This window comes from Ambystoma mexicanum, chromosome 1p (genome assembly GCF_040938575.1).
Source record: "Ambystoma mexicanum isolate Mex_15411 chromosome 1p, UKY_AmexF1_1, whole genome shotgun sequence".
Classification (NCBI taxonomy): Eukaryota; Metazoa; Chordata; class Amphibia; order Caudata; family Ambystomatidae; genus Ambystoma; species Ambystoma mexicanum.
In genome coordinates this window covers 277,388,146-277,410,306 of record NC_090921.1, presented here as the reverse complement: position 1 = coordinate 277,410,306, position 22,161 = coordinate 277,388,146, and the positions used below count along the sequence as shown (strand labels likewise).

Below are 22,161 nucleotides of genomic sequence, written 5' to 3'. Positions count from 1 at the left end.
CTACACTACATCCAACTCTCTCTTCCAAAATACCTTCCTTCTCGAGCCCTTCGCTCAGCTACCTCTAACTCTCTGAGGGTCAGATGCCTCTCCAGGCAGAGAATGGGGGGGTAGATCTCTCTCCTCTGCAGGTGCCTCCCTCTGCAATAGTCTCCCTGTCCCTCTAAAACGTGTGCCGGAACACCTGGAGTTCCAGAAGTAGCGCAAGACCTTCCTTTTCTGCTCTGCTTTCTCGCTCTCCCTCTGCTGCCAACCTACCAGTCTGCTGCGCCGACTGGTTACTTGGTACCCTCAGAGTCTCACTGGGTACCAAGCTCCTCCATGATCTGTCTTCCCTGCACTGCCTCTGGGCCTACTGTGCACTTAAGGGCTGTAACTGTAACCTCTACAAGCCTCCTTTCACTTACCCACAGCCACGCTGAACTTACTCAATGCAATGCTGCTGTTTGCACCCCCGCCCCCTCTACCAGCCCCATGCACTTTGCATTGTCGCACTTGCACAATCTGAATGGCACATGGCCTAGTAGGATTGTTTGTCCTGTCCTCCCTATCTTCGCTCACTTGTCTTGTTACGCCTAGAAACATTTATGTCATTTATAAAACGCCTTAACACATCATATAACTATTTAAAAAAATAATAATCCATGGAACTTTAAAAGCTTGTGCATTTAACAACCTCAGCATAATATGTTCAGTTATTCCAATAAAAGTATATCAAAACTTGTGTGTGCGCAATCTTAAAACCGGAGTAACGTGGCATCAAACCTTTTTCACATCCCAAATTATAAAAATATGAGTTCATCAGGACGTCAGGATGATATTTCCCAAGAACAGTTTCTAAAATGCCTGTGTTCTGTAGCAGATCCATATTAGTTTTGCCAGTGCGTTCTGTATGTTTTTTCACACCTCCTACAAGCAGTGTGTGTGTTGGACATTTTGGAAATGCTGACTGGTGACCAAAACACTCTAAATTAGCTTAATTTGAGAACTTCATACTTCTGTGAAGTAAGGTCAGTCTAAGGCCTTCACAGCAGCACACCCAAAGGTCAAGCGCATTTCGCTCAATAGTCTTCAATATAGTTGAACTGGATAGCTGCAGCTAACCGCTTATATATGCAGGATGTGGGTAGACAGCAGGTTGCTCCATACACTGCCAGGCTTCGTGACTAGACGTAAAATAGAATTGTCAAGCCTTCTAGCAAGAACCCCTATGTAGCTTGTATTTTATGCACAAACAGTTGCGTAGTCCATTCAGAAAGTAAATCATCTAAATGCAATTCAGTGGTCATCCTCTTGTAGCAGATTCCAGTTGGATACCAATTAGTGAAATACAGAAGGGTAACGGCTGGAGGGTTCTGAATTAATCACAAACAACTGGCAAAGCTCAGGGACTCACCTCCAGTCCATTAGCTGTCAGCATGCCCGGCCATCACAGAAGGGAAAAAACTATGTGCCAATCATGCTGGTTCCCACCTCAAAAGGGGCAGTCCAGCCGAACTGCTAGGTCACAGACCACAAGGATCCCAACACATGTTCCAACCTCAATGAGCCAGTGATTAAGAATAATTCTTAATCTTCCACCCATCACCTTTTTTGGTTACTGTGTCTCCCAAAATGAAAGAAGGCATGTCCAAACATGGGTTCCCCATCAGGCCGGATGGCCTTCTGAACACACCCACAGCAACTATATCCCACTAACACGCTAAGATCAAGTCACTCCAGCTACCTGCACAATAAAAACCCAGTACCCTTAATCCTGAGGGGAAAAGGGATTGGGGCATGACATACAGCCTCTTCCAGCGATGACTTCTGGGAGACAAAACACAAGGACTAACAGCTACCATTTGCGCATACTCAGACTTAACTTGCAAAGCTCTCCTTCACTCTCCCATTACAGTATTCACCAGGCTTACCTCGACAAGAAGCCTGGAGATGCTGCAATAACTTAAGGTGGGGATTGTGCGCTAAACTCTTGTTCATCTCTTCCTTCCAAAGCCCTAAAAAGAGCCTATCTTCTCATAGTACAGATCCTTGTAATCTAAAAGAGGATTGCCAAAGAGAAGACCTCCAAGCAGCTTCGTACTGACCTAAAGGGCAATAGGCCCATCGTCGAACCAAAAACAAAAAACTGGTGTGGACAAGCTTTTTTTGGTCGAAGTGGGCCACTTTATTGGCCAATGTGGGCCAGGTTGATGAGTATACGGCTAGTAGTTTTGACCAGTCTTGCAGAATAAATATTCTTTAAAATGCACAATTTGCATCACATTTTTATCAAAATACTCCCCATTGGGTTCTATTCAAACAGTGTTACAAAAGGAATTAATAGCCATTTGCAATTATTGGGCACTTTTTCATTGGTCCCCGAGACAATTTTATGGCGCAGTCCGACCCTGCCTCCAAGTGAGGGTCAAAATCAGCTCTTACATTTTGTCTCTCTACTTCCCACCTTCCTGACTAACATTCTCTCTTTAAACCTTTAAGAGTTTGAGTTTATGAATTGTGCACCAAAACGATTGACATGGTAGTTGGAAGGGAGCTGGGACACAGCCTGCAGGTGTTTGGTTATACCGCAGCGGTCATGTTTGAATGGAGACTCTCAATCTTACTCATTAGGGAATTCTCACTGGAAGCGTCCAATACATTTCCTTTTGTCAATATTCTTTATCCTAACAAAATGTAGTTGCAGCATATTCCGTTCGTGCCATTTTGTTTTTGCAAAGATGCAGAGCCGTCAGCTGCAGGTATCTGTTCAATCATGCTATCCTTGCATTCTGGGACTTTTAGTTTTTGTTTTTACGTTAATTAATGCTGGGCTACAAATTCAAACAAAATTCTATGACTGATGTGCTACACAACTCGGGTATGATCTGAGGATTCGCTTAGAGATGCACTGTAGAAATGGTCATCATTCGTGTGCGATTGGCCCTTTGATTTATCTAATACCAGGGCTGCCAACAGCACACACATCAAGGGACAAGGCTCTGTAGATGGAAGACCGATGGCACCCTCATTTGAGGCTGCACTTGACAAATGACTAGAGATAAACCTTACATGTGAAGACTAGTCCAGATAGGTAGGATTGATTTATTGAGGCATTTGAAACTCCACATATATGATGGCGGCACCTGCACATCTGGGATTTATACCTTTTGACCTGGTGATTATTCCTGGAAATGGAGATCTTTTCATATAGTGATTTATCCAGGCACATAAAGGCATTATTGGGGCAATCGAGGTTGCACTACGTGTAAAGTGGGCCCATCATATTGGAAAAACCTTTGATGGCAATCTCTGGGAATTGATGGTAGTACCTGGCCATAAGAAAACAGCTGGCAAATTGAGTGAGTACCTGGGTATAGGATGGTACTGACTGGGAAATATTGTGACAATATCCATTTAATGACTACAGAGACAAAACTGCTGGTGCTGCATATCTTTTATGTCCATTTCCCCTTTGTCTTTTACAGGGAGAACATGTCCACTCCACTTTACTCCCACACCCTCGCCCCAACCCCATGTTCTTGTTTTAATAATTTAAGTCAAGATTGGACTAGGTAGTATTTTTCAGAAGGTATTCTCCCATATTACCCTGGTGCCAGCCCACAGATACCTGTAGGCCGGATGGGCAAAATCATGGACCCCTGAAACATAAGTGCATAAATATCCCATTGGAAGGCTAATTTATCACTCAGTGCTGAGGTTAATTAGTAATTTCCCAATCACATGGGGCCCAAAGGAGAGAACCCATCGCACCCATGCGCAATTCCAATGAGGAGTTGAGAATGTTCACCAGATGCACATTGAGATTACGGTCCTACACCCCTTACACACTTCCCCCAATGCATTTCTTTCCTGATCAACACTCCATTGCCATTCCAGCTCTCTGGCCTTCACGTAGCTCTATCACACATCTTACTCAGGCCTGTAGGGTCCACACTCCATTGCAGTTTGGCACACATGCACAACCGCTACGCTCTGCTGTTAGGCAGAAACCTGTGCAGTTCCCTTAGGGACCACTGAAAAAGGCTTAGGACTACAGGTGTTGGCAGTAAACCCAATTGGTAGCAGTCTGTACCACCCAGATTTACCTGGTAGCTGTGGCTGAGCAGCCAGACTTCTCTCAAGAAGAGTTAGACAGTATATAGAGTATACAAGATAGGTACCAAAATACAGTAGCACAAGCAAACACTGACCAGAGCTTTGGTATCAAAGTATATAATTATTTTTTTAAAGACACACTTATAGAAACACTGTAGCACTATTATTGTAAGCAAGTTCAAAAACACAGTCACTATTAATATATATACATCCCTTATTCCTTATTAGACAAGTCTTAGTTAACACCACTTATTTTCAGACAGAGGTGAGCGCTTAACTAAAGATGGCACTCCAATAAGTTATCAGAAAAGGGAGGGAAAAGGCAAAAATTAGACAAGCACCCAGCAAGGCAGGAAAGTCAAAGTCTACTTGTGAGCAAAAAAGTTCAGAGGCCAGGCTCCCTCTTAGAGAGAGTAGAACGCCAATGCGCCCAAGATCACCCAGTTTAAAAGGCTTGAAAAGTCTTGCAAAGAGTTAAAAAAGGAATTAGTTCAGCTCAGAAAAGTTCAGTTAGCCAGCCTAGGGCCAACCCAAGTGGTAAATTGAGGATTTAAGAGACATCCCACACAGATCGTTGCGAGGGAGGCCAGGCGGACACAGTCCATTGAAAGTGGGGAGAATCCTCCAGCGGGGGCAGTTGTTCCTGGCAGTTGGGTGCAAGTCGCGGCGTCGTCCAGAGGAAGAGAAGATCTCGACGTGGAGGAAAGCTGAAGGTCGTTGCACTGCCAGGGAAGAAACCAGCCGCGGAGTTCTCCGGTTAAAAGGTACTACCCTTTTATTCGCGGTCGTGGTATTGTTGCCGGGTTGCTTGGCACAGGCAAGGCGGCCACGAGAGGATCCGGGAAGGCGAAAAGGCGGGCAAACTGGTTATCCCCACCAGTCAAAGGAAGGAGACTCTTCGGGATGAAGATCTCCACTGTCGTTGGAAGAAGTGGTGAGTCGGTTCAGCAGGGCTCCACCTGTGGTGTCGTCGTTGCACGTCGGCTCAGCTTCTCCCTCTTCAGATTCTTTGGTGCTGTGGCGACGTCTGAAGTTCCAGACCCCAAAGCCCTGCTTTTATGCAGAAAACCCCCATTCATCAGTCCTAGCTGTCACTCAAACATGCTAAGTGGTGAGCCGGGCGGCTTACCACTGGGCCAATCACACAAGAGTGCGACTTGAGTTGCCGAGGCAACTCAGTCCAGGGTGCCCAAACCCCCCTCCGACCCATCCTGTAGACCCAGACAGAGTGGCACCACTTTTGGAGGCTTCTGTGTAGAAGCCCGCCAAAAAGTGGAACAAAGGGCTCGACTTGGGTTGGCGTTACAGAGGCGAACACAAACGCCGTTTAAAATGAATGGGAAAATCCCATAGGAAATATTCTTAAGGAATATTTCGCGTGGTAACCACTGCCACCAGCCAGAAACTCGACGAGGGGGGACTGCACAGTGCCCCCTCGAAAAACAGACCCAGGGACAATCCAATTACCCCTACCAGTACTTCCACAATATGATGGTTTGTACTGGTTCTGTTCCCAATTTAAGACTAGTAAAGTCAATGGGGACTTTACATGCCATGGGAGACAGCAGTCAGTCCCAGGGTATGGAGTCTATGTTTGGGGGTCACTATGACACCCCTGTGTTACTGCACTGAGGGTGCTGTGTAACACTTACAAACTACATGAAACCCTATGGAGTAAAAGACCCCATAGCCCATAAAACACATTACAAAGTCAAAGGATATCTCAAATCATGTCTAAGAGTGGGAGAAAAAGAGTCTCACTCTTAGCAGGAGAAACCCCAAAAAAATCCAGCAAAGCTGCTGGGGGGACTCACAAGGTTTGGGAAATTAGCCTTAACAGAGAATTCTCCCTAACATCCGCAAAAGCACCTAATTTCCGATCAGATACGCCCCCCTATTTTAAATGTTTTGTTTTTATTGTGAACTAGTTTTATCCAAAAACTAGTTACGCATTTACGATTGTTAAAATGTACATCCGTTTTGTGTGCATTGTTGCTTTAATATCATAGAGTCACAGTCTTATTCTTTAGATTTGTTCAGAGTGCTGCTATCGTCTGGCTTCTTTTCCCATGCTCGTTTTAGGCTTCTTGACTCATGTCCTTTCCAACAGTGTATCTTGCTCTTTCATTAGTTTGTCTAGGAAGTTTATTCCAGCAAACGTAAATCGCGAATTTCTCCATTGCACAAAATCTCTCCACCATTCCTCTTCTGTTTTAATTTTGAATTCTTCCATGTAGCTTTTTATACAGCGTGATCTTTCGTCTGCTACTGCGGTGCATTTCAATAATAAGTGTCTCGTGGATTCCAGGGTTCCTTTTTTTTAACATAATCTGCACATCCCGTTGTTCAAGCCTTGCTGACCTCTATTATGTCTAAATTCATTAGTAGGATAGACATCTAATCTAATTTGCATCATCCTTTCCCGATGGTTTTTTGTCGGAAATTGCATCAGGTATTGCGGCATGGTGTCTCTTTTCGGGTGTTCATTTGCAGCGTTTTGTTGAGATTTGCATGCCAGCTTTGATTCTCTTGTTCTTATCCAGTCCTGTCTTTTTAGTTTTTCTTTTACTCAGTCTGGGTTCATAATCAATTCTTCCAGTGAATTATTCGAATGCATGTAGTTGTTGTGTCCAATAGTCTTTCCAGCTGTTCAGGAGGACTGAACTCTTTCAGTGCTTGTGTGTTCTTAGAAATTTGTAGCCTACCACTGGTTTTACTAGGGAGAGTTTCCTTAGCAAGGCCATTGACTTCCATCTCACTACTGAGTAGAGGGATTGCAATGCTAACTCAGCTTTTATAGCAGCAATCGGGAGGCATCTGGGGAGATTTAGAATAGGTTTCCAAATCATGCTTTCTAGGTTTGGCCATGTTCTCCAAGGTAAGTTCAAACCTGCTTTCCCATTTTCTCCAAGGCAAGTTCAAACCTGCTTCCCCACGCCCCCTTTTTTAAGACTGTTTGAGAAGTAGCGAAGCGAGAGGGTATTGGTAAAAGGTGTTGCAATTGGTGCACTTGAAGCCTTTTTGTACAGTAACAGTTCATATACTAGCTGCGCGGTTAAGTAGCTCAAACTGGCTCTCGTTGGCCAAAAGACAGATCCACACTAGCCTGTGTGAGCCGCATAGCCAATGGCCAGTGCTCACACAGTGCAGTCAATACACACCTGCCACATATATAGTCTTACTCACTGCACCCAGCAATCCAAACACCCTACTGTCATTGCCCCAGTGCACTTCAAGGTGAGAGATCGAAAAGATGGCAAACGTAGAGCACAAAGAGAAATGGTAAAAAGGCATGTTTTATTAAAACATTTAAAATAAAATACTATACAACTAAGACAAGAAAGTCAATCTCTGTACATGTTAAAAATTACAATTTCTCAGCACCAATGTGAAGTGTCTTATTCCAGCTGGGAACACCTTCTATAAAAGCAGTCACAAAAAGCTCCCTTACTCCATTGCATCCCCGGTCACAACCCTAGCCAGCAAGGCCCACTCTACCACCGACCATGCAGGCTTAACAATCGCCTCATTTAGGAGCCAGTGTGGGAACTGCTCATAGGCGTTTCTCTTGAATACATCTTTTATTTTGAAGTTAAAATTAATTTATGAAGACCACAGGTCCCAGAATGCAGTAAATTATAATCTGGGAATCCAAGGTGGCTGACAGCCGAACTAAACATTCATACATGGAGTGAAGGGAGATCCTGCTAAAAAGACAGGAAAAAAGAAATGTGGCCTCCCGCCATGGGCATGAACCGCAATCTGTACAAGAATAAATAGCATGGCTCTGTGTGCCATCACCATGTATGTACAATGTTTTAAAGGTCCCTACCTGCACCGTCTTGAGATGTACTGGTTTTGGTCACTATACCATGGGGTATGCATCCCAATTGCACCATCTTGGAAGGTACAGCACTGTTCTCAAACATTTTCTCTGCGTTACAGAAAAACCAGAAGGGACGCCAACACAGCAGCTTGGTTTCCAGACTCATCTCAGGATACTTTGGCTGCACCACTTTAACATCAGGAGGATGATGCTTGGCCGCTCGGGCAGAAAACCAGCCAAGCTGCCGGGCAGAGCGCTAGCAGGTGCTCAAGGCAAAACGACAGGTTGTGTATCATAAGTCACTGCTTCTAAAGGAGAAGCCACCCATATTGGGAAGGTGGTGCCAGTGATCCCTGCCCTGGAAGAAGTTGCTTCAGACTCTCGAGGGCAGATAGTGACACAAGCCACTACCCTGGAAGAAGGTGTCCAGACTCTGAGGGGATACTGCCTAAAGAACACATTTATTTGGATGCATTTGGACAGGCTCAGTACCATCTCGTTGCGCAGTCAGGGTAGTAGATCATCAGAATTCGGAAGCCAGCTCTCCAAGGTGATATCTCCTCGATATTTCTGTACGGACATCCTCCTAACAGGAAACATAACCAAGAGAACAATCAGAAATAACACAAGGCAAGGTGTTCTTATTTACTTGAAAAAAATAGCTAGAAGTGGTGCTGGTAGGTGCTGTTACATTGGAGGTGCTGTGACACAGGGTGCCAGACTCCAGGGTTGTCCTCTTTCAGGATCCGGCCCTGCTCCCATCATCTCTTATGTTTCACAAGGGTTGAGTGAAAGGACTGAAGTGGCATGCTAGCAAACAAAATATAACTTCATGGTAATTCCAATACGCCTAGTCCTTGATATCCCTCCCCTTCACAACTGGTTGGGATAGCCTGCACTTCAGGCTGGACAGGAAAAAGATTCTACTAAAGAGGATGCTGTCGCTAAGATTTAGAATGGGGCTCGATATTTGCGCAAGCATCATATCAAGCCTCTCTCTAACCCATGCATCACCAACCAAACATAACCGTTCCGCTGTGGAGGTTGGAACAATGTACACGCATAGGGGCAGAAGGGATTGTGAAGGAGGGAGTACAAGGAATAGTAGTACTGGTATCACCATGAAGGTTACATTTTCATACCATACTCAAACGTCATCTCCGCCTTCCCTTGTTGGGAACTTGACTGTGCAGAAAATGAAATGGGCGCAGGAGACCACATATGCCCGGCCTGGGTTCAAGGAAAGAGGTTGTGCAACGGTTCTACGTTATTTCGCCGAATGATTTTACATCGTGGGACTTTTCATCGCCACCCTTTCATCGCCAAAAACTCTTTAAATTTTTTATTTATGGGGGGGCTTCGCACCCCCAAGCCCCCCCTTTCTTAAATAATCATACCCCAAACCGCACCAAACAACCCCACCCCCCATTAAAAAGTTTTTAAAAAAAGTTTTTGGCGGTGAAAGGGTTGGCGATGAAGTCCCACGATGTAAAATCATTCGACAAAATACGTGTATACCTGTGCAACACCTCCTGGCCAAAGAAAGCACCTTTCTTTTAAAACTTTTTTTAATAGTGTTTTATTGGTTAATTGTAACCAATATCATGAAAATCAAAAGTAACAAATAAAAGCATACATACAGAGTATTGCAACAATATAAAATCAAAAATAGTTTCATAATTAGTAGCATGCAGCATGAATACTAATATATACACACACAAAATATACTAAAAATCACTTTTACATTAATTATCAATTTTCTTGATCATCTCCTGCCACAAAAAAACATGAACATTAACATGACTATTTTCACCTGCATAAATGTGGCTCAAAAATTGATCAGTGCAAATAAAATGTAAATCGTAATCCAGTCTCCATAAACTTTTTCATAAATGACTGACAAGTACTTGAGGCCCGCTAGTAAATGTCTTCTTGTTTCTATCTCCATACCACCATCGACACAATCATTGTTCATAAGGAATAGGTTTCCAAGCAACAAGTTTTGAGAAGGTAGGGAGCCGATTAAGCCTGAGACACATGATGAAATGTCTTACTTTCACATTTTGCAATTTCATGATATAAGTAAAAGGAGCGTTCACAAAGAAATACAGCATTGAGTAAATCATATATGTCTATAAGTGGAATAATTTTGTGAGCCCGTTATTACTGTCCCAATCAGCAGCTTTATCTTGGATTTCTTTTTCTTTTAAAGTAAAGTTATCCATGAGTGCAATGGTACAACCCATCTTCTTTAGCAACTCGGATGTTTCAAGAAACCAAAGTTTTAATGACTTATTAGGATTATTAAAATCAATTTGTTTGCAAAGAATACATAGAATTATTACAATCACTGAAAACCTTCAAATACAAAAAGACAATTAGAAATCAGCTTTCTGCCAAAGCATACCTTCTAATTTACTAAGCCAGCTTACCTCTACAGTTGTAAATATTTCTAAGCCATGCAATATACTTGGAATAACACTAGATTTATATAAATATAGTAGTCCTTCAATTGATTGGCCTCTTTTCTTGCGAATAAAGGAAATGTACTAGAAATGTGGTCATAGTTTTATTGGTTATAACATTTGCAAGTATCTCTTTGCTGATGTTGGTAATTTGAATTCCAAGATATGAATAGCAATGTACTTCCTGTGTTGGTGTAGTTTGGATATGCCAACAACACTTTATATTTCTCCTATTTTTTTTAAAGTCATATTTCTCCAGCAAGGGGTCCGGCATGGATTCACATGCTCATGCATATTCCCCATCCTTGGGAATCCTTGGTAAAATAAATAAAGTTTCACTTTCACTTCAAAACTGTATTTCGCCTCTTAACCAATCACGGTCCTCTGGGCCATACTGCCCCCATCCAATGACAGTCCTCTCCCTAAGCTCCACCCTTGGAGGCCATCTTCAGATTTTTACTGCACGCTTCAGTGTTCGGAGTCCTCAAGATGCTCTCCGAGCTATTTTTGTGCTATTTCAAATTATTTCCATTAAAAGTTTTAGAATTTTGACCGATTTTGGCTTGATCGTCTTCGAAGGACAGACCGACAGCGGGGCTCTGCTGCCGACCAAGATCTTCATCCATCGTCGGATCATCTAAGTTACGAGAAGGCCCGGCCTTGGGCCTATTTCGCGCCTTTCAGCCATGTCTGAGGAGAAGGAAAGCAGAAGCCTCTTCAAACTCTGCACGAAGTGTGGATTAAGGAATGTAGGAAGATCAGCATTTTAAATGCTTATATTACCTGCATCCGGACTACGCAGAGGGATGCAAGGTGTGCCATGGTTTCTGGAAGAAAACCAAAAAAGACTGCTACAGCAGACTGTCAGCGTGGCTCAAGTCGAGCAAGGCCACTGACTCGGCCTCTGGCCAGGGACAGGCCGCATCTTGGACCAGCTGGTCTGAGTTGCGAACTCCCTCTGGGAGGAGGTCGAGATCTTTTGAGGACCCCGATCTAAAATTCATAAGTCTTTGACCAATCCCCCCAGCCGCCCGATTGTATCTGGGACAGGCTAGCCGCTTGAGCCACTGTCTAAATTTGCTGAATGGTATTTGAAAACGTTTGTGACCAGCATGTTTTCAATAGTGCAGGACACAATGGAAGTAATCAATGTTGAAGAAATGCAGTTTGATCATACTAGACAGCTGTTGATCAGTTTAGATATTGTGCCCTTGTACACATGTATACCGCAGGAAGCAACCTTGAGTGCTTTGGAGGAAGCGTTGCTATCTAAAAGGACAGAAGGCATTACACCAAACAGTTTTGTTTTATGGTGTGTATATCTAGCGTCAACTGAGAACTATTTCGGTTTTAATGGGTCACTCCATCATCAGATCCATGGAACCGCAATGGGTTAATCAGTTGCACCTTCATCCGCCACTCTCTATGTGGAGGCGTTTGAACTTCAGACAATTTATAGTGCCTCCAACCCCTTTTTTCCAACATAGGGTTGTGGAGGTGCTAAAAAGATGATATATTGATCATCTGGGATGGTACATAAACATCCATTTTGAAATGTAATGGATTGAATCAATCAACCAACAGAACCAATTTTTTTAATTTACTTCGATCCACAGTAGTTCAGAAGTGCATTTTCTAGATGGACCATTTGGGTACAGGTTCGACCTACTGACCGTAATTCACTTCTAATGTTCGATAGTTGCCATCCACGCCACACTAGGGAAATCCTCCCTTTTGGGCAATACTTGCAGTTGAAAAGGAATAGTTCATTGACGACTACATTCCAGTCAGAAGCTAACATCCCAAGTCATAAATTGAGAAACAGAAAATATCTGAAAGCTATTGTGAAGAGAGCACTTAAGAGATCTATTAATAACAACCCTGAAGCACTCCTTGAATATCAAGAGAAGACAACAGAAGCCGGAGGATTGGTATTTGTGAGTACCTTCACTCCTCTCTCGAATCAGATTAATAAAATCATTAAAAAGAACTGGCACATTTTAATGGGTGGTGACTGTCCTTTAAAACCTCATTTATGTGCATTTAAGCGATGAGCCAATCTGAAGGATCTCTTGACTAAGAATGAAATCTCCAAAACAGTTCAACCACAAAAAAGTATCACAGATTTGTGGGGTCTTCCGAAAATTTCGGGGCACGCACCGTGTGGGATGTGTACGAATTGCGTATTCACAAGCAGAACCGCAGAGCTCGATTTTGATCTTGGAAAACCTTGGACGCAGCATCAGTTCACCAATTGCAACTCAAGTAATGTGGTTTACGCAATATGGTGCACTTGCGCAAAGGTGTATAGTGGGATGACTGAAAGGAAAATGAAAACTAGAATTTCCAAGCACAGAAGCTGCATAAAGAACAGGGTCACCACAGTCCCCTTGGTCAATCATTTCATTTCAATGGAACACACAAGTGATACTTTGAAATGGACAGTACTTCTGAAGATTTCGACATCCCATAATGGAGAATCAGTGTGTATGAGACTGTATGCCAAAGAACAGTGGCTGATTTATGCAATTCGTCAGTGACAGGTCTGAATGAAATGGTGGATTGGCAGAATTTGTGATATTGAAGGTTGCCAGTTGTTGCCATTATATGAGGTTACATAGTGTCCTGCAGTTGATGGATACAGGAGCAGACATTGCCATTTAATATTGGAGTTTGTTTGTACTCACATCTACACTTTTTACTGACCTTCACACAACCAGCAATGAAGATTCATGTATTTAATCTACATTAAGGGCACCCTTATGAGCCCAGTGTAAAGATGGCCGCTGTGTTTATTACATCTAAGCCCTACGAGCGCAACAATAGGAGGAGTATGCTGCCTCACGTTGAATGAGATTTGCATTTTTAAATGCTGTTTCAATGCCGGTGCTTAACGTGATACTCCGGTTCCGTTGTACAGGAGTTGTTGCGACACTCGTAAAGAAGAATTAGTCGTTAAAGAGTGAGTCGAACTGGCCACCATGGGGGGCCCGGATGCAGACCTCCTCCGTGTGAGCTCCGACCTGCAACCCTCTAAAGTGCCCCGAGCCCCCACTTTTGACCACCCCATCACACAACGGTCGCACAGGGTGTGGGAACCGAACCCCCACAAGGCGAGCGAAAATCCGGAGAAAATCTGAGCTTTCTGGCCTGGTTAAGGTCTCCTGGTACGTGCCTCCCCCTCCAGGCCTGCAGAGCGGTGTCTCGATCGAACACTGAGACCCGCGAAACGCAGACTGCCAGCTCCACCCCCCGCTTCCACGCAGGGCCATCGAGCCGTGCTGCGGCCTCCCACAGCGGCTGCAGCCTCTCCACACAACCCTTGAGCCCCCGCCGAGTGGAGAGACCCCGGACCGCCGTGCAGGAGTCGGCCCTCTCAGCTTCACGGCCCGCGCGGCAACGCCTTTGCGCCCGGCATGTTCCATGGCCCACCGTGCAAGGTTGAGTGCCCCCCCACCTCCCCGGTGTCGCCTCAGCCCACCCACGACTTTGTGCCTTATCCCGGCGAGCCCAACCCGACCCTGATCCCGCACGCAAGCTCAGGAACCCCCGGCTCCGCTTTGCCCGCAGGCCTCCGCACACTGCTCAAAGCGATCGCTCCAAGTACAAGGGAGCTTCAATGCCCGCAAATGTATGAATAATATCAAGGCAACCCCCGGGGCATCCACAAAACTTCATGCTTCGTACCACGGAGACTCATACATAAATGAGGCGCGGGCAAGCAAAACTGGTCTACGCTCCCCAGTCCCACACCTCAACTGCAGTGGATACAGATCCCCACCGTAGGGCGACATTCTCACGCCCCAGTGCTATCCCTTGGTGACACAAGGCCAAAGACCCAACCCCCACCTATCAGGCGTGAGCTTCCGACACAGTGCAGGGCGCAACACTACTCACCTGCCTAGATAGGCTGACCCTACTATCTCCTGGGGAGAACCTGTCACCCCCCCTTGGAACTCTACACAGTGTCACCAGCCTCATTTCGCCGACTGGGCAGACCAAGGGACACACACCTCGACCTGAGTAACACACCCATCGCCTCTGGCTAAAGGATCTGGCCTCTGGACATTATCTAAACCTCTTCCAATAAACTCCCCCACCGAGCCTCCGACATCAGGATACATTTCTCTTACACCAGGGTTGGGCCCCCACTTGTGGGGCGTGTGCCCTCCTCTGCACGCCTCCTCCGAGGTCTCCTGAACTGAGGCCTCCCCCTATGCAAACCCCTACGCAAACCCAACAAGATCTACGACCCGACCCCCATTTGCACCAGCACATTGCGGACACCGCACTGAAGCCGGAGTCTGGCACTAAACTGAAGGAAAATGACGCAGCCGGAGGGTGGAGCCCCTGATTTCAGGGCATTTGCCACCTCCCAACGCTAGACTCGCACTAACCAAGACACTCCAGAGACCACGTGATAACACACTCCCGGACCAGTTTACTGCACCGGTGCAGAGGGTAGTGCCCCCGTTCCAGGGGCGAGTGCCTCCTCGCACCTATACATAGCTTGAGCACCAAATCCAAGCTAGCCAGGTACGCCTACACCCCATCGCACCCAGAGCCCAGACCTAACGGCACGATGTCGGCGGATCCCTCCGAGACGGGGGCAGCGGCCACCAAAGGGGACATTGCCGCCCTCCTGAGTGAAATCAGAAATAAGGGCACCAGTTTAGGCGGCAAAATCGACAGAATGACCCAAAGGGTAGACAATATCGAAGAGAGACTTGAGGGGGTCGAGAACAACCAAGCCTCAATCGACACATTGGAAGCCCAGCTAGACCGCGGCATGCGCAATATAGAGAAAAGAGAAGAAGATATCCGTCTGAAGATTGACGATTTGGAAAATAGGGAGAGGCGATTTTTTGGAATTTCGGAGCGGGAGGCGGAAACAGAGGAGGACCTTAAACACACCATACATGACATCAGAATCCTAACTGCAGATGAGAACATTGATAAACCTGCAATAGAAAGAATACACAGAGCGGGGGGTCCGTCAAGAGGTCAGAGGTCGGTCCTGGCCAGATTTCATAGATACCAAGATAGAACAAGGATTCTCCCCAAAGCCAGGTCAGGTGATACCCTCATCATTGGAGGAATCCAAATAACCATCTTCCAGGACCTATCTTCGCTCACTTTGGCCCTGCGCCCCTATGTGGCCCTTTAACCAAGTGGCTCAAAGAGCAGGGCACGAGATATAGGTGGGGCTATCCATTTTCCCGGCACTGGCCCCAGAGAAGGGTCAGAAGAGGAAACACCACGAGATGGGGCGCAATGGGGACATTGAGGCCCGAGATGGAAGAAAATCAAAGGAGCCAGAAAATACAGACGGCCCAACAATACGTCAGAACATGCCAACTGATGCGGTATACACAGATCCTTAGATCCACCGAGACATACTCAATAATTACAGCTCGGAGACCTTCCAACGACTTGGAGACTGACATATTACAACCAACAGAGCCAGCCCGGAAGGAACCTCGCTCCAGAGCCAGCACAGACGATCCGCATGTATCACTATATCCGTTACTTAATGATGACAGTTGTTGTGTGTTAAGTTGCAACTAAAGTTGACATTTCAAGAATGGGGGGGCTCTGCATGTTGATGAGACGGTATTTGTGATGGGGGTCACGTGGTCACGACCCTCGCGGGTGGTCCGATAGTAGACCAGTTGCAACCACCTGGTTCAGACGCCATCAATCTAGGATTCAGTTCCTTGTAAGGTAAATGTGGTGCGGAAAATTGGAACTGAAGACAACGGGTATAATGTTTACTACCCGGAAAGGGGGGGCAGGGGGTGGGGATCCGAAATACTCTGCAGTCCCTTTGGGTGTGGGACAACCAACAGAATACTTCCAATGCGGCGACGCACGACAGACTAAGGTGACGTGCTCAACGAACTTGCAGGACCCGCCACTCGTGGGTGGTCATGACGAATCTGGTGACGGGCATGGCAAACTCAGAATTGGCACACTCAATGTTAAGGGGCTTAATTCCCCCACCAAAAGGTCGCTAGTTTCCCGAGAATTTAAGAGAGCGAACCTGGATGTACTCTTCCTGCAGGAAACCCGATATAGTAAAGGAGATGAGGAGGGTACTCCCTGCCAAATTAGGCATACAATATGGGGGCTCTGGTCCGCTCAAGAAGGCTGGAGTTGGTGTTCTAGTCAGTAAATCAATCCGGTTTGAACTTTTGAGGTCCTGGTCAGACGCGAGTGGTAGAATGCTAGTGTTAATTGGCAAAATACAGGACACCGTCATCACATTCGCGTCCATATATGCACCCAACACCGGACAATCCCGGTTCCTTCAACAAGCAATCCCCAAGGTGATGAATGAGGCAGAAGGGGAAGTGATACTAGGAGGCGACCTCAACATGTGGATGGACATGGACAGGCAAGCAGGCAACCCTTCCACAACCCCGCCACGGGACGCGGGACACTCCCGCATTGTAGATATGATGGACACCTACAATCTTACAGATGCATGGAGATACAGGAATCCGGCCCGGACAGCTTTCACCTTCTACTCCACGCCCCACGCTACGTATTCCAGAATTGATTATATATACGTAACCCCGGCACTTGCCGCAGCAACGACTGAAGCCAACATATCGCCCATTACGTGGTCGGACCATGACATGGTGATGGTCACCATCGACCAGATGGCTCTCCCTCGGCGGAGCTCCAAATGGCGATGCAACGAGACGCTCTTCAAGGACCCAGCCTTTCGGGAGCAGCTTGAGCAGGACATCACCCAATACTTCGAGCAGAAAAACGTAGGTGAAACTCCCACCAACATAGTCTGGGACGCAGGCAAGGCCACATGGAGGGGACTCCTCATCAGGGAGGGAGCAGCGAAAAAGCGAGAACGCCTACTTATAGAAAATAAGTTGTGAAAGGAAATTGCCCAACTTGACCTTGCGGCCCAATCAGCGGACTCTGAAAGAGCGCAGAAGATCGAACAAGCCAACGCCAAGAGAGAAGAGCTACGGCAATTAGAAACAAATAGCATCATCCACAAACTCCAATACCTGAAGCAAAAGCACTACGAACATGGGAACAAAGCTGGCGCATTGCTCGCTGCAAGGCTCCGCGTCCAATGCCGTGAGCGATGGGTACCAAAGGTGCGAGATACAGATCCAACCCCAGACCATCACCCCCCCAATATTCCCAAATCCTTTGCCAATTTCTACGAGAGGTTATACAGCTCGCAGGATGCACCACACGCAGAGGCGATTACAAACTATTTGACCGAAGTGGCCATGCCAACCCTCCCATCGGAAACAACACAAGCCATGGAAGCTCCTATCACGGGTGAAGAGATTGAAGATGCTATCAAAAGACTTCCAATGGGGAAAGCACCCGGAAACGACGGATACACGGCGGGATTCTACAAAACCTTCCAGAATGCCCTACTCCCGTTCATGGTTGAGCTCTTCAACAGCATCCTCAGCACTGGTGTCGCACCCAAATCTTTCTCCGAAGTACTCATAACAGTGATTCCCAAGGAAGGAAAGGACCCTACCCCCTATGTGCCTCTTATCGCCCAATATCGCTCCTGAACATTGACACCAAGATTTACACGAGGGTTCTCACCGCACGATTGGAGTCACATATGCCCGCAATAATTCACAACGATCAAGTAGGCTTCATCCTTGGCAGACAAGGCGCAGACTCCACCCACAAGACTCTCCACCTCATACATGAGGCCAAAACTTCGTCAAACATGCCAGCGCTGTTTTCGATTGACGCCAAGAAGGCGTTCGACAGGGTCGAATGGCACTTCTTAGAGGCCACTCTGGAGCGAATAGGCCTGGGACCCATCTTTTGACGAGCGATCAAGGCTGTGTATACAGCCCCAAGAGCCTCTGTAGCGGTGAACGCCCAGTACTCCCGCTTGTTTCCTCTCCGGAGGGGTACGAGACAAGGCTGCCCCCTTTCGATGATTCTTTTTGCACTCTCCCTAGAACCCCTCGCTCGAGCCCTCCGATCTGACACACAATTGAAGGAATGCAGGTTAATGGCAAAGAATACAAACTAGCCTTGTATGCAGATGACATCTTGCTCCATGTGGTAAACCCACTGTCGTCAATCCCAAGGGCGATACGCCTCATTGAGGAATATGGGACACTCTCTGGTTTCAAAATGAATAAATATAAAACCATTCTCTTCCCAATTCACGGACCATCCCCGGAACAGCAAAATGAGCTTGAACGCCTTGTCCTGGTCATCGGAGGCCCCTCACTGAGATACCTGGGGATCAACCTAACGAGAGACCTAACTCAGCTCTACGAGGCAAACTTCCCGCAACTCCTAAGTGCCCTCAAATCAGATCTCACGATCTGGAAATCCCTCACGATCTCCTGGATGGGGCGCTTAAATGCTATCAAGATGGTGACCCTCCCGCGCTTCCTATACCCCTTCCTGGTCCTACCCATCACAATCCCTGACCACTTTTTCAAACAGATCAAGAAGACCATACTGGAATTCCTGTGGGACGGAAAAAAAACACGGATACCGTATGATATCCTGACACTGCCGAAGGAAATGGGTGGAGTGGGCCTCCCGGACATAGAACGGTATTACCAGGCAACCCAATTTAGGATCCTGATCCCACATCTGCGCGACAGAAAGGATCTCCAATGGGTACAACTGGATAACGACATTCTGGTCCACGTTACCCTCGCAGAGTGGCTAGAGCGAAGCTCACGAAACGCCTGCGCGATCACCCAATACTGAGCACCATGTAGAACATTTGGAAGAAAGGGAAAGGGATGACTGGAATCACGACATGGCCTTCCCCCCTCAGCCATCTCTGGTCCCCCGGGATCCGAGAAGAAATCCCCGAACACGCTAGATACCAAGCTTGGTTCGATGCCGGACTGGAGAGAGTAGGCCAACTGTGGAGAAATCGGAAATTCATTTCGATCTCGGATTTAGAAGAAGCCCTCCGAATTCATCCAATTCCGATCTTCTTGTATCTTCGACTAAAAGGGGTCATGTCAAGGAAAGAATGGAAAGACACCACACAAAGAGAGCTGACGCCTTTTGAAGCAATACTGGACACAACCAACTCATCAAAAGGACTAATAGCGCACATGTACAAGGCCCTAATCACCAAAGACCAAACTCCGAGCCTTCACCTCAAAAAGCGATGGGAAAAGGATTTTAACAGGGAATTTGAACAGCAAACCTGGGACAAAATTTGCGAAACACCAGCCAAAATGTCGATTGCCACCCAATACAAATTACATGCTATAAAACTGCTCCATCGTTGGCAGTATGATCCCTTAAGACTGTCGAAAATGTTTCAATCCTCCAGCCCAAAATGTTGGAGACACTGCGGCAGGGACGCCGATTACTGGCACATGTGGTGGAAGTGCCCTAAGGTACGCATTTACTGGCAAGAGGTCCTGGGATGGATCAAACAATTAGATGGTATAGAAAGGGAACTATCCCCTCTTTTGATCCTATTCGGCCTTGAGGAAGAAGACGACGAAGTGGTGCGCGTAAAAGGACTAATAGCCCCCCTCTTGCTGGCGGCAAGAGCAGCTTTAGTCATCAAATGGAAGTCCCAAGCCTACCAGACAAAAAGGACTGGTTACATATCGCCATGAACATATATACAATGGAGAAAATAACTGCCGCCTTCCATGACAAGGCCGAGCGAAACGAGGAAGCCTGGATGGACTTCACTGGCCACTATATTGCAAGTGCAGCCACCACCGACCCACCGCCTTAATCAAAACACCACTCAAGGAACCCCACCGGGACCTGAACACCGAACCACATAATGCCTGATAGCCACGCCTGCCACAAACTTCGCCTGGAACTCATGAAACTAACAGAGATCAACGTCACACCATCTACTAAAGATTGTTATAGCAACACCCGCAAGTTGTAAGAGAACGAACAAAAGGGGGAAGAGGAGGGACAGGGGTTCGTATTATACATCCATTGAAAGTGATTTGTTTGATTGTTTGAAGGGTGGATCACGATGTTCTTGTGGAATAATCTTGTATGCTCAACTGATGTATCCATCCGATTGCTCACTTTTGATGTTAAAACTCAATAAAATTAAATTTGAGAAAAAAAAAAAGTGAGTCGAGCTTCTTGTTTGGTGGGACATGTTCTCAGACACCGTTTAACTTACAGGCTTAGTGTAGCCTTATTGTGTATTCATAGCATAGATTAGCATTTTCATTCAGTTTTCTGTCGTTTCCGTTCGTAGTTTCACACCATCTGTAGTTGCGGTCTAATTAGATCAGAGGATACGAGAACTTGCAGAATTCCGGATGTGAGAAACGTACGAGGCGCACCATCACGTGTCGACTCAAGCAAAAAGCTTCGCGGTAAATGTTTATCACAAGCATGTTGCCACAGAGCAGGAGTATTACTGAAGTGTATAGGTCAGTTACAGGATGGTGCAGCTAGTACGCTTCATACAGAAACAAGTGAAAGAATGATGACTTATCCGGCTAGTACAGCCGTGAATCTTTCATGATGTTCATGGTCCGTGCTATTTGACAGAGCCATTGTTTTATGAATGTGCAGTCATCTACTGTGTTGCACTTACTGGAGAGTAATTAGAATGGCCTCTTTTAGGTAGTTTGGCTAAAAATGAGAAGTTGTCTGTACAGATATGTGTCCCTATTAAGATTTTTTATATCAATCAGACTTAGTAGGTAGACAGTACGGTCTGCCCTGTTCACTCCCCATGTGTTAGCCCCCACAGATTGCAGTCTACTTTGGAGGCACTTATACCGGACCGTGTTCTGGCCTTCCATGGGCTATTTTCCTATAGAGTATGGCTTCAGAGTAACAGCAGCATTAATGAGAGCTGTTTGTTTTGTGTTGTCTCTTCTAGCATTGAACAGAACACTTTTTGTCTTAATCTCCTGCTAGCGGAAGCAGGTCGTCATATCTGAACGGTTGAACACAACGTTGGGTCCCCTGATGAAGGTCTTGTGAATTTTATGTTAAGGGTGACAGAACGAAACATGTTGGGGTGCCAAGGACATTGTAAATTCTAACAGTGTTTTACACTAGCTTATTGTTATTGATCAGAACCTTTTTTCACAAAAAGGATCTGCCAACGTACATCTATGTTTAATAGGTTAGAGTAGCTATTAATAATTTTGGCTATCTACCTTTGTCCAACGCTGTTCAAGGGAAGCACACCAGACTGGCTCTTGGTATCCAGCTGTGTTCAGATTATGTTTACATGTGGTTTTAATTATTGCACATTTTTGTATTACACAACACTTGTCACTTTTTTCTAAAATGTACGCAATGTGTATAATGTTTACATGCTTTTATATGTTTTTATTCAAATTGTGTAAGTTTAATAATAACATTTAATAATTGGTTATGTGTATTTGCGAAGTTCAAGTTAACAGTTATTTGTTGTATGAACTGTGCTCACCGTTTGATTCCAGAAGAGACACTACAAAAGGCAGTGAGGTTCTTTACTCTTTTAGTTGATACCTGGTTTCTCAGAGGACGAACCCCACAGCCGTTAAACTTCCCCCCTCGTCTTTGTTATGTATTCTAGGGGCAGAACACGATCATCACCATCAGCCTACACAGTGAGCCTGCCGACGAAAGGGGCCTCTTCTAAGAGAAAGTCCCTAACCCCGTCCATGTGTAAGTGGATAAACCCACGAAGGACAAGTCTGGAGAGGACTCGTCAAAGCTAACTAAGACCTCTCAGCCTGCCAGGCCAACTGAGCCAACAATGGCTACGTCAATGAGGGGCTGAGATACAGC

General features: G+C 46.0%; 1 protein-coding gene across 8 annotated transcripts in view; it reads right to left on the bottom strand.

Annotated features, from left to right (window-relative positions):
- Positions 1-7,376: 7,376 nt before the first annotated feature.
- The window catches only part of LOC138568884 (CTD small phosphatase-like protein 3), a 668,014-nt gene continuing 653,229 nt past the window's right edge, over positions 7,377-22,161 (bottom strand). For all 8 annotated transcript variants that reach the window (XM_069646683.1, XM_069646699.1, XM_069646692.1 and 5 more), the window contains exon 12: positions 7,377-8,510. In XM_069646683.1, the coding sequence (XP_069502784.1) occupies positions 8,448-8,510 (63 nt within the window). In that variant the 3' untranslated portion in view covers positions 7,377-8,447. The remainder of the gene's footprint in view (positions 8,511-22,161) is intronic.